This window comes from Uloborus diversus, chromosome 1 (genome assembly GCF_026930045.1).
Source record: "Uloborus diversus isolate 005 chromosome 1, Udiv.v.3.1, whole genome shotgun sequence".
Classification (NCBI taxonomy): domain Eukaryota; kingdom Metazoa; phylum Arthropoda; class Arachnida; order Araneae; family Uloboridae; genus Uloborus; species Uloborus diversus.
Genome location: NC_072731.1, coordinates 115,074,058 through 115,087,091, shown reverse-complemented (window position 1 = coordinate 115,087,091; position 13,034 = coordinate 115,074,058). Strand labels below are relative to the sequence as shown.

General features: G+C 31.7%; 1 protein-coding gene across 1 annotated transcript in view; it reads left to right on the top strand.

Annotated features, from left to right (window-relative positions):
- The window catches only part of LOC129234503 (serine/threonine-protein kinase PLK4-like), a 195,150-nt gene that overhangs the window by 80,456 nt on the left and 101,660 nt on the right, over positions 1-13,034 (top strand). Inside the window, exon 8 of the mRNA XM_054868508.1 lies at positions 1,102-1,314. Coding sequence (XP_054724483.1) covers positions 1,102-1,314 — 213 coding nt within the window. The remainder of the gene's footprint in view (positions 1-1,101; positions 1,315-13,034) is intronic.

Sequence of the window (13,034 nt, the reverse complement as noted above, 5' to 3'; positions counted from 1 at the left end):
TGTTGCCCTCCCGTAATGAATTTTACGACCTTGATACATTGGAAGTTTTGACTGGAAAAGGAAGAGAACGTAGTGCTTCTGAAGAGTGGCGTAAACAGGAACGCCAGAGGGAACTGAATGAGAATCAAGAATCCTTCCCTAGACAATCAAAAAAGGATATTGAAAAGAACACTCTGTAAGTTTGGCTTAAATATTAAAGTTTCCTGAGTAGTGCATTTAGCATATTATTACATGCATCATTGGTTCTGCTGGCTCTTTTCTAAACAAAACTTTCCATTTAAAGTGGTTTTCACTTTCTTAAAATGATAGGGAAATGCTCTTATACTTCTCTTTGGCCTTTTTTTCTCTTTTATTATTCTTTTGTATGCAGTTGTATAAATTCAGCATTCAAATTTTTTTTTTTTAAAGCAAAATATTTGTTTAATCTATTTGTACCCAATGAAATAAAGGGCATGAGATAATAGCTTGATATAGACTGGCTGTCATGAGGTGGTACTTGCCCTTGCCCATGCCTCATTTCGTAGGAGTCCGTTTTCATGATGTGATGGCTGTATCAGTCCTACCTCTTTGTTTAACCCTGGGTTTCCCAAATCAAGTTTTGCGAAATCGTGCCCATCCTACACAACCCACCCGGGGTTTTTTTTCGGGTGGACCCACTTGAAAAAACCCACTATCTCTGTAAATTGAATTTCTCAGAATTTAGCACATATTGAAAGCGTTTATTTCACAAGCAAACTTAATGCAGTGAAACTTCTGAAGCGACCACTCTCTGTTCTTGAATGAAATGGTCATTAATGTAGGTTGTCTCTCTAAGGGGTCGGTTTTGAAAATATAAAAAACAATAATAGCTCCTTCAGAAATCATTTATGTTCTGCTTACAGTACAGAGCATTATGGTAAGAGAATACTTAAATAGAGGAGCCAAATTTTTTCTTTTCTAAAATCAAAAAAAAAAAAAAAAAAAAGAATTGTTTTCCCACAAAATTTCTGTTTTTTTCCCCTGACGATTCCTTTCTCTTGTTTTGTCTTGTTGTTTATTACTGTTTTACTTTCTTTGCCATATGTTTTTTGATGTCAACATAAAAACAATTTTCAGCAAAAGTCAAGGATCTGCAAAGCAACATGAGAATAAATTCATGGTGGTGCCCTCCCGCAATGAATTTCACGACCCTGATACACTGGAAGTTTCAACTGGAAGAGGAAGAGAACGTAGTGCTTCTGAAGAGAGGCGTAAACAGGAACGCCAGAGGGAACTGAATGAGAATCAAGAATCCTTCCCTAGACAATCAAAAAAGGATATTGAAAAGAACACTCTGTAAGTTTGGCTTGAATATTAAAGTTTCCTGAGTAGTGCATTTAGCATATTATTACACGCATCATTGGTTTTGCTGGCTCTTTTCTAAACAAAACTTTTCATTTCAACAGGTTTTTACTTTCTTAAAATGGTTGGTCTAGGAAAATGCTCTCATACTTCTCTTGAGCCTTTTTTTCTCTCTTGTTATCCTTTTGTATATACCAGGTTGAGTCAAAAGTTTTTCCGTATTTTCTCTGTCCTGAATTGGCAGGCGTAAATGTAGCATATGGAAGTTTTTTTTTTTTTTTGATTGTTCAAATCCAAATAATGATCAAAAATAGTTCTTGAGGTGGAAATTAGGCATTAAATTTTAATTTTAAGCGCACAGACTTTCATGCATTTTTTATGTTTTCAAAATTTGATGCAGCCTTCTTCCCTAGTTCGGACTATTGTGGATGAAGCCTAGTAATGCCGACAAGTGTATGGAAGGGGGGGGGGAGGTAGAGCCATTTATGCCTTCAAAGTACTCTTGGGCTTCTTTAGTAATTTTTTTTCTCTCTCTCATGATTTAAAAATTATTTCGAGTTAAGATTCACATATACACTACCGATCTGTGATGCATGATGTATCTCTATAAATTTTAAGTATTCAAGCAAGCAAATTAAGTAGCAAGATGAATTTTTAGCTGAAATATGCTTTTTGGGTGATTTTCAAATGTAAAAGATATGAAGGGGGGGGGGTGGATAATAGTGACAGTGATTTACTTGGGTTTTGCTGCATGTAATTTTTAAAAACTTAGTTTGTCTGCCTTCTGCATTTATGTACCTAAAGTTGCATTTATTGGAAAAATGGGGGGGGGGGGGTGAGATAAGAATACTTGCAGCACATTAAAAAAAATAATAAGTTTTGCAATTTTTTTTAATCTAGTGTGTATTTCTAAAAAATTGCTGGTAACTTTGCATAATTAAATTTTACATTTTCCAATAATATGAAAATTCATGAAAACATTTGGGAGGGGGGGAGAGATTTGGCTGTATAAAAAAAAGCATTTTTGTTTAAACCAAATAATCCTGCTTATGTATAATAAAAATACTGGATAAAAGTATAGTAAATTTGTTACTAAAATAGTGCTTAAAAACGGTTCAGTAAATCAATTTTTTAAAATTAAAAATTTCAAATTTAATTATTTTTTCAATTATAAATTTTTTCAATGTAAAGCTTCTTGTACTTGTTGTTGTAAATGCTTGCATTTGCTAAGTAGTTGTTTTTTGATGCAATAACTATGGTTTACTCTTGAACTCTTTAATGAGAAAATTACTCTTTAACGGATTAGGTGTTTTGTACAACTAGAATTAAAGCAACTGTTGGAAGAGGAAATATTTTTTTTTCTGCATGATACCAAAATAATGCCATCCTTGAAATTTTGAATAAATTTTTCCTAACAGAAGGCTAAGTAACATACAGTCGAGTCCCGACTTACGCGAGGGATGCGTTCCAAGACTCCTCGGGTAAGTCGAAATTTCGCGTTGTGGAAAAATGTACGCATATAATTTTTTTAGAAACATACCAAATTCTTTTAGACACTCTTAAACACCCCTCAAACTGCTTTCAAGCATTCATTAACCATACATTAAAATTTCTTATAATTAAGAACTGTACTTTTACTTTACTTAAAAAATATAAAAAATTAAAAAGCTGCTTCATTCTACATAAAAAACCGTTAAGATGCACAAAATAAATGATCAATGGTGGGGAAAGACATAAAATAACACTACGTACATCACTTATACTTATTGCAGAGCTGCCAAGTGCTCCGTTTTTCCCGGAGTTTCTCCGATTTTTATTGCGTACTCCGAAAATCCGATTTATTCCAAAAAAACTCCGATTTTTCGACTTTTCGTTTTCAGATGAAATTTCCTTATCCTTGAAGGCAGGAATTATGTACAAACTCAACAAAAGAGAAGACAATTTGATGCTTTGGAAGCATTAGTATCAGGATAAACACTGAGGAGAGCGACGATTGGAGAACATCAGTTTTTGATCGAGCATTTCAGCTGCACGCGTGTAAAACATCGCCGCCATGTTTGGTCATTCACAAGATGGAAGTCGACGATGCTAAGTGCCAAAGTTTTCAAAGACAGAGCAGATTTGGGTGTTTTTCTTAACTGAAAAATCATTAAAGTAAAGTAAAATGTGCTACATTTTTTTTTTTAATATTTTAAATAATTTTCTTCAGAAATGAAAAAAATCATACTATTTAAAATTTCATCTTATCCTCACTGCTTTGGAAGTTATTGTGCTAAATATTCTCAATAAAATTGGTTTTTCATGAGGATTTTAAGTTATTTGTATGGAACATATTCAAACATTTCTATCCTAATTTTTGACTTAGTCGCCATATTTGGTCATTTTGTGAGATTTAAGCACTTAAGTCTCTTTTAGTGACCTAGTTTCCAAAAACGGAATAAGATGCATTTTGCAATGCAAACTATTGAAAATAATTCAAAATAGGCCTTTTTTTTCAGAAAATTCTTAATTATTTTCTTGAAATATGCAAAAAAAATTTTTTCAGAGTATTATGTTATCCTCATTGGTTTAGATGCTAATCTACTAAATACTGATTATTTCGTCTAAATTATAATTTCTAAGGATTATTAATTATTTATAGTTACTTTTTTGCAACTAATTCAAAAATCTATTACCCAATTTTTTTTTCGTAGTCGCCATGTTTGGTCATCCACAAAATGTAAGTTGACGAGACTATTAATTGCCTAAGTTTCCGAAAATAGAATTGTACATTTATCTCAATACAAACTATTAAAAATAACATACAATGCAAAAAAAAAAAAAAGAAAAATATGTTTTTTTAAAGGGAAATTTTATCTGTATTTGATCTTCATTGTCTTGGAGGCTTTGTAGAAGCTATTTCATTTGAACTGCCGTTTCCTGTTGACTTCTCATTTATTTATTCTTTTTGCAGAAAGGATCAGAAACCTATTCTAACTTAAATTTTCCATATGTAAAAAAAGTATTGAATAATACTCTTTTAGAATGTGCAAAGTCCTATTCATTAATTTATTTTGAAAGTTGTAAAAAACTCCCCCCCCCCCATTTGTATTTCAAAATTTAGCGCTAGTGTTGGCCACTAAAATTTTGGGGTCTAGTGGTCACTTAGAAAATTCCTGAGAATTGATCTTTATTATGAAGTTACATAAGAGCTCTACTTCCATGCACGAGAAGTAAATTGTGTATTTTATTCTTCAATATGTTCTTATGCAATGCATTTTTAATACACGTATATGCATTAAAAAATATTTAAAAAGAGGGTGCAGTTTTATTAAATCAAACAGTCATGTTTTTTTTTACTTTTCAATATGTAGCTACGTAACGATGCTTTTTTTTTTTGGTAAAATAATTTCATTTTAATCTTGGTTGTAGCTTTGCTGAAAATCAAACATAAAAATTCAGAAAAGCATAATAATGGTGTTTAAAACTTATAGAAGCTTGTGGTACAGAAGGAAGGCTTAGCAAAGGCCACGATTTCTTGCTCCTATTTTAACCCTCGTTGCTCCTATTTTTTCCCTTCATTGCTCCTATTTTTTTTATCTTGAGGTTGGCAGCTATGTTATTGTCGTGCTACCGTCGGCGTACTTTTTAGTTGTTCAGGCAAATCAAATATCTTAACCTTTCTTTTTTTTTTTAGCCAGAAACTTTCTTTTTATTCCCATCTTTACAAGCTTTAGGTGAAACAGTGCACTAAGGTGCCATTTTATTTCATCAACTTTAATACTTAGAAAGAAGACAGAAAGATGTCGAGTCGTTACTTGATGCACTAACAAAGCCATGCGTGGACTAGTATGGTGAAGGGAACTTCCGCTATCAGTGACGCTATAGGGATAAGATGTATTCACGAAATCTATATTTATTACCACAAAATCTATATTTATTACCCAATAACGAAACTGATACTTCCTTCCAAAGAAATTCGTATTGCGGACGAGGAATTCGCGTTAGCCCTAAAATTCGTTACTTGGGAAAAACTCACGTTAAAGCCATTTCGCGTAAGTCGAATCGCGTTGTAGCGGGAGTAGACTGTATATTTTTTTCAAGAAAACTAAAATTTTCAATTTTTAATTTTTAAAAATTAAACAATATCTCTTTAGTTAAAAAATTTAAATTTTTTTCTTTTTAGCAACTAGGCTTTGTTACATATTTTTTAAAACCTCATAAAAGATTGAACAAAACAATGCCAATTGAGGCAGTGAGAAGCAAAGGGTTGTAAGTAGACACAGGGCTCCCAAATGGTCTGCTTTTTAACATGTTGGTCTGATTAGTCTGTTTTTATATTGTTTTTACTTAAAAATCAGATTTTAAAAGTTTTCCATTTTGTTAAAAGATTCTCTACAACCAAACACGCGGCTGCGGCACCTTAACCTGACTTTCCTGTATTATTTCGCTTCAGATTGACGTCATTACTCCTTCTTCAACCGCTGCAGCATGGAAATCCATAAAAAGAGGTTTGGGGGAGGAATTATGACGTTGAATCGTGGAGCAGGGTGCTACCAATATTTCTCGGAATTTCAGCCTCACGTTTGCAATAGCGAATGAGCTTTCCGATCTCGGATCTCGATAACTCGAATATTCCTTTATCTAAAAGTTTTCATTGGATCCCAAGCTCTTGAGACTGTTGTGGAAACTTCCCATAGCTCGAAACGTTTTAGCCGGTCTCTTGGGACTTAGAGTTGTTGCCAGCTGACTGTAATAGTAACACTGCTAAGAACCACCCCTTTTGCAAATGAATTCAGAAGTAATCTCGTGGCGCATGTGTCATTTTTTTTACAGGCGCATATGTTCGTTTTAGGCCCTTGAAAAACTTTGAAAAGTTCCTGAAAAAAAAAAAAGAGTCAATTTTCCAAGTGCTTGAAAGCTTTGAAAAAGCATGAAAAGTTTCTTTATTGCTTGAATTCATTCAAAAATCATTACAAGCAATCTAAAACGTACTTAAGATTGCTTGTAATTCTTTTAAAAATATTTCATCATTGCAATTTTCTGAACATATGTTTGATATGCAGTAACGCGAAAAATTGCTTTCGTGTTTGAGGTTTCAATCCTTTTGCATCTTATAAATATTTTGATGTTTTTTACAATCGGAAGTTATTTTGACATGTGCTACCTTAGATTAGCTTATGTTTTGTTTAATTTCAATAATGGGGTGGTTTCCTTCAGTCAAAAGTACTACTTTTAGTCATTGAAATAGATTGAATGAGCAAAAAAAAAAAAAAAAATAACATGGACCCAGAAAGTACTTTATTTTTAGTCCAACAGTTTTTTTAAATTAATTTTTCAAAATTTCCGATTTTTCAAACAAGGCGTGGTCTTGATAATGCCACAAATAATGCCCTTTGCCACATCTTTCTATTACGTTTCAATGTTATGATAATCAAGCAGTGAATTAAAATTGTGCTCTACTCTTGCTATCAACCATATTGTTGCCAATACACATGAGTAAAGATGCGAATTAAATATTTTGCTCTGTGAATGGCAACACTGAATGGCATTTCATCATTTGTGATGTCATCGGCAGAAGACGTAAAGAATAAAAGCGCTCCGAATTAAGTAATTTTTTTTTTTAAATATTAAACGTAAACAAATTTATTAAAAAATGGTCAGATCCTATGTTTTTAAGCATGCTCTTTCAGAAAAAAAACACTTTTAAAATTTTGGAAACGGCTCCATTAACGAAGGAATTAGTTTGGAAACCATGACAACATTGAACTTACTCGGACTTCGTGGAAAACTGCTTCTCACATTTGAAATTACAATTCTTTTGCATCTTGTAAATATTTTGATGTTTTTGCCAGTAGGAAGTTATTTTGACAAATACTACTTTAGATTAGCTTATGTTTCATTAAATTTCAATAATTAACGAGGGAATTAGTTTGGAAACCTTGACAACATTGAACTTACTCGGACTTCACGGAAAACTGCTTCTCGTGTTTGAAATTTCAATTCTTTTGCATTTTGTAAATATTTTGATGTTTATGACAGTAGGAAGTTATTTTGAAATATACTACTTTAGATTAGCTTATTTTTCGTTTAATTTCAATAATTAACAAAGTAATTATTTTGGAAATCATGGCAACATTGAACTTACTCGGACTTTGCGGAAAATGAGTTTTAGCGTTTGAAATTTCAATCTTTTTGCATCATGAAAATATTAAAATATTTTGCCCTATCAAATGTTATTTTCCCAAATGCTACCTTAGATTAGCATGTTTTATGTTTAATAAAACTAAGCCTCATGTGATCTGCTTCTCTTTGTGATTAAGCATTTCTGACATTTTTAGGAAAACTTTCAATACAGTAGATCTTTTATCAAAGTGTCTCTTGTAGAAAAAGCAGTTTGTTTTCCTATACTTTTTATATTACTTTCTGTTATTTATATATTAGCATTAAATGAAATCTGCATGTAATATTTATAGTGGGAATTTAGGGTAGTACCTTGAAAAATATTTTTTTACTCTTGAAATGTGCTTAAATTTTTTTTCTCCTTAAAGGATATGAATCCTGTAATAAGAGATTAAATTTAAAATTAAAATATAAAATAATTATATTATAAACTCAGTTGTAGCTTTGTTGAAAATCAAAACAATATTTTTTAGGTTTCAGTGTGAGTCATGGAGAAGTGCAAATTTCTCAGCAAATAGTTAGATGAAACTGTTGAAGATGGGTACAAAATTAGAGACTGGGGGAAACAACAAGAGAATAACGTTTTTTTTGTTTGGTGTATGATAACGCTATTAAGAAGCATTACAAGACAGAAAAACACAAAAATAATTTTTAACTAAATAAAGATGAAGTGCAGCTTCATCTATCCTTCAGTGAGACTACCAGCATCCCTGGTTCAAGTCAAAATGTATCTTTATGTCTATTTAGTTCTAAAGAGGCTGCCTTAAGTGCTAAACTAAGTACCCAAATCCAAATATTTTTGTAAATATTATTCAATCAATAAAAAGATCAATTTCACAGGTGATGAAGGAATTGTATCTCATTATTATAGTTAATTAACAAATTATCTTCATAAATTTAGCCAGCTGGCAACTAATTTGCCTTTTGGTGCTTCCCTGGGTTTAACTATGAGTGGTCCTTCCAAGGTCTTCTTTTTGATCCAAACTGGACCTCTTTAGTCCCCTTTTTGATTGAAAATGGTCCTCTTTTACCCTTTTCTGAAGCTAAAGTGTGTTGGGAGCCCTGTAGATATTTTCAAGTTTTGAGTAAAACACGTTTAAAGATAACATCATAGGTAGGCTTTCATCGAAATTTTTTTCTAAATCATGCTGTATAGCAGCAACTACCAAAGCACTAGCACCATCTCTTGCCCCAAGACAGAGGAGAGGTTCACCTACCATGTGCACTCGTTATCTCCAAGTTTTTAATTTTGTCACTTACATCCCTTTTGCTTCTCACTGCCTCAATTGTAGACTACTAAGTCAAATAGAATTTTAATAACAGCCCTCTTAAGATTTTGATCAATGCAAAATTTAGGATTCCTCCAAAATTTAAAAACGCAAAACTTTGCAAAGAATTGTTGAAAAAATTTGAAGTGTCAGTTTTTTCATCCTGAAGGTAAATGTAATAAACAGACAAAAAATCGCAACAATCCAAAACATTGACCTTCAAAATTTATTTCTTATTGATTGATTTGATATGGAAGGACCTGTTTGCACCCAAGGGAATAAAGAGCATGAGGTAAGAGCTTGATATTGTATGGCTGTCAAGCACTTGTCCTTGCCTGCACCTCATTTTATAGGAGTCCATTTTCATGATGTGGTGGCAGTATCAGTCCTACCTCTTTGTTTAACCCAGGGTTTCGCCAAAAGGGGTCGATCCAAGTTTAATTTTTTGGGTCCCCATTTTGCAAATTTCTTTATTTTTGTGAAAAAGAAATTATTATGAACTATCCCTTTTTTTTCCCGGAAAAAAGTTATGTCAGGTAACAGTTAAAATTTTAAATCTATACCATGTTTTTTCCCCAGAAAAATCTCTGATACAATACTTTTTGTGCATTTTTTTTGCTGAAAATCCTGACTTTTTTTATTACCACATTCGAGCATACTTAAAATCCATGATTTTTTAATGACTTTTAGGTACTAGGACACCCTGTCAAATATGTTTAATTTAGAAGTATTTGGTCATAAAAGCAAAATAAACAACTAAAGACTTCAAAGTTAAAAGATTGCTTTTATGATAAAAGATCAGGACTTTTAAATCTTCCAAGTGGGTATTGGCCACTAGACCTAAAAAACTTTGTGGCCACCACCTGTCACCAAGTTCTGAAGCACAAAAAAGGGGGGGAGGTAGTTTTTACTATTTTTATAAAATTAATGATTAGAATCTTGCATATTCTGAAAGAGAGTTTTTACAAAACCATTTAATTTGGAAATTTTAAACTAAAATAGGGTTTTGAATCATTTCAAAATGAATAAATGAGAAGTTGGCAGGAAACTACATTTTAGACGAAATATTTTTTGTTAGTTCATAATAAAGCCTCCAAAACAATGAGGATCAATTTCTCTTTTACGAGAAACTAATTAATTTAACAAATAAAACATGATATATGACATTTTGTGAAATTTTCAATAGTTTGCCTGGAGATAAGCATCCAATTCTGTTTTTGGAAACTTAGGCAATTAAGCAAAAATGAAATTTAGGCAATTAGGTCTTGTCTACTTCCATCTTGTGAATGACCAAACACAGTGGCTACGCAAAAATTTTAAGATAATAAATTTTTTGAGTCTTGAAAATCTGATGTAATTGGCACTCATTCTACCTCCGATTATCAGAAAAATATTGAAATATTTCGTGATTCAAGTTTTACACCATTCATACAACATAGCGGCATGCATCCTTTCTTCCTTGTCCGCGTGAATTTAAGTTTTAATTACCCTTAAATGAATGCTAATTTTTTTTCATGATGACTGTAAATACTTATGTGTAAATTGTTAGACAGCCAAAAAATGCATTTTTTCAAACTCCCTGAATCCATTTCTATGAGTTTTGTCTTGATGTCTGTATCTATGTGCGTACGGTAGGGCTGAGCAATTTAGGAATTTCTACATTGTGATGCATCGCCAACCTTACATTGTGATGTAGCGATGCATCACAATGCAAGATTTTGTTTTAACTAAACTTGCTTGTTTTGTATGTTTTACAAAATACATACAAGATATAAAACTTATATATCATACCAGATATGAATTAACAGATTTCAGCACCAGAAAGAAATTCAATATATTATAAATCAGTGCTAAAAGTGCAAGTTAGTGAAAAATATGGAAGACAAATTTTGAGATTACAATGAGCCTGTTTTTTCAATGCAAAAAGATGTAAATAAATGGATGCAAAGTCATGCATTCCATTCAAAAGCTCACATATTCTTGAATTTAAAAAAAAAAAAGTTTCTTGTAATCAGTAACGGGAGAGGGGGGCTGCACCGCGTGACATTCAAAGAGGATTTCTTTGTTTATAAAAAATATGAACACTTGAATTCTGAAAATTTCCACTGATGTATCTTAAATTATATTTAACCTAACAAAATTAACAAAAAGAGTGCCAAATATTAGAGGGAGAGGTTACATAGATCATCTAAGATAAATTTTACATAGAATGGATTCAGTTTATATTTGTTTTTCAAACTTTTAATATGCCCCAAAAATAGAACTGAGTTGTTTCTGAAAATTATATAAATTTCATATTTACATAAAACATTTATAAAGTTTTATCTTTTGCGGGGGGAAGGGGGTTGACAACTGTGCTAGGAACTCCACATCTTGTAACACTAAAATATACATGTGTTGCATTTTTTGTTGCTACTTTGCTGTTTAAATTTTGCTTTTTTTCTGGTAAGTGACTATATGATAAAGCACATGTGCAATTCTTACATATTTTGGGAGAAATGAAGGTCTAACTCTTTGCACCTTCATTATTAAACCAGATTGGATTGACACACTGCTAATTAACATTAGTGTGAAAAAATCAGAGATTAAAATGGCAGCTACCCTGGACCTGTGTTGACATTTCAAAAGTATTGATGCATTGTTTTAGAGAAAAATTCTAAACCAGTTTAACGATGTAGGATGCACACCGGTTTTTCACAATGCATCGCCCAGCCCTAGTGTGCGGCATCAATTGTATCCTTCCTTTTTCACAAAAATTGCACTTTGATATTCCAAAAGTCCAAAAATAAGTTTACACATTCTCTGGAAAATCAATTTTAATTTAAAGTCATTCAATGTACTAAGCTGATCTTTAATGTATGATCCACTTTATCTATATCTTGTAGTTGAAAAATATTCCATGCTAATTGGCAATTGTTGTTGATACTGACCTCGCAATACAATTTTTATTACTTTAATAGATAGATGCAGTTAAGGAAATTTTACACAATCAAAATATTTCGATTTTCAGATTTTAATGTAAAGGATTTTTTTAGGCGCTAAACTTGTAAATTGAAATATAAATAAATCACCTTGAATTAAGTGGAACCTTTGGCTTTCAAGACTCAGATTTTTGTGTCACTACTGTATATATTATTAAAAATAATCAAAAAATAGTTAGTTTTTAGCTCATTATTATCTGAAGCAATGTAGATAAAATAGTATTCAAAAGATAAAATTTCAATTTTTCAAGAAAATAAGAAGTATGCAAAAAAGAAAAAGAAATTACAGCAAATTTTGCGTTATTTTCAATAATCTGCATAGCAATAAGCTTCTAATTCCACTTTTCAAAACTTGAGCACTAAAAGAGAAGAGAATAAGAGTTGTCTACTTCCATCTTGTGTGTGACCAAAAATCGCAGCTATGCCAATCATTAAGATCTTGATATTAACTAGCAGCATAAAAATAATTTAAAAATAAACAATCCCCATGAAACCACAATTTTGTTGAAATACTATACTTTTTATCACATGAGCGCAAGAAACAATGAGAATAAGATGAATTTTTAAATGTAAAGTTTTTCATTTCTCAAGAAAACTATTTAAAATAATCAAAAAAAAAAAAAAAAATGGTTTGCAGCTCATTTTGTGATATTTTCATTAATTTGCAGTTAAATAAACATTCAATTCTGCCATTCTGCTTCATTCTTATAAACTTAGGCATTTAAGCATCTTGTCTGATTCCATCTTGTGAATGACCAAATATGGCGACTATATTTCATACATTAAATGTTGAAGTACATTAGAAGCTTTTCGGAAGAAAAAAAAGACCTTCCCCGAGCGACCCAATGTGAATAATTTACTAGCTGACCCGGCAAACGTTGTTCTGCCATATAAATATTTTCTAGTGAATATTTTGGTTGTTAATTAAAAAGTAACGAATATATTTTAAGTTTGCGGGGATGAGATGTTTGAAAGAAAGAGGAATGGAGCGCTGTATACAATGATCATTAATAGAAACAAAAAAACACCAATCATTCATTTTCTCAATACAACGCATTTCATTAACGTAACAAATAAACTCATTGTTTGATTTCTGAAAAGTTAAACTTAATGCGAAAAAAGTGATATATTTTTTATCCTAAAATATGAAAATGAAATAAAGAAAATCAATATTCATTTGGAAGAGCAATTGAGTATACGATATTTTTTTCCAGTATTCTTTGTCGTATTTAGCTAACACAAATATGCTCGATGGTTTGCCATTTTCCAACGCAAGAACCAGGGCCGATCCTAGGGTTTCGGC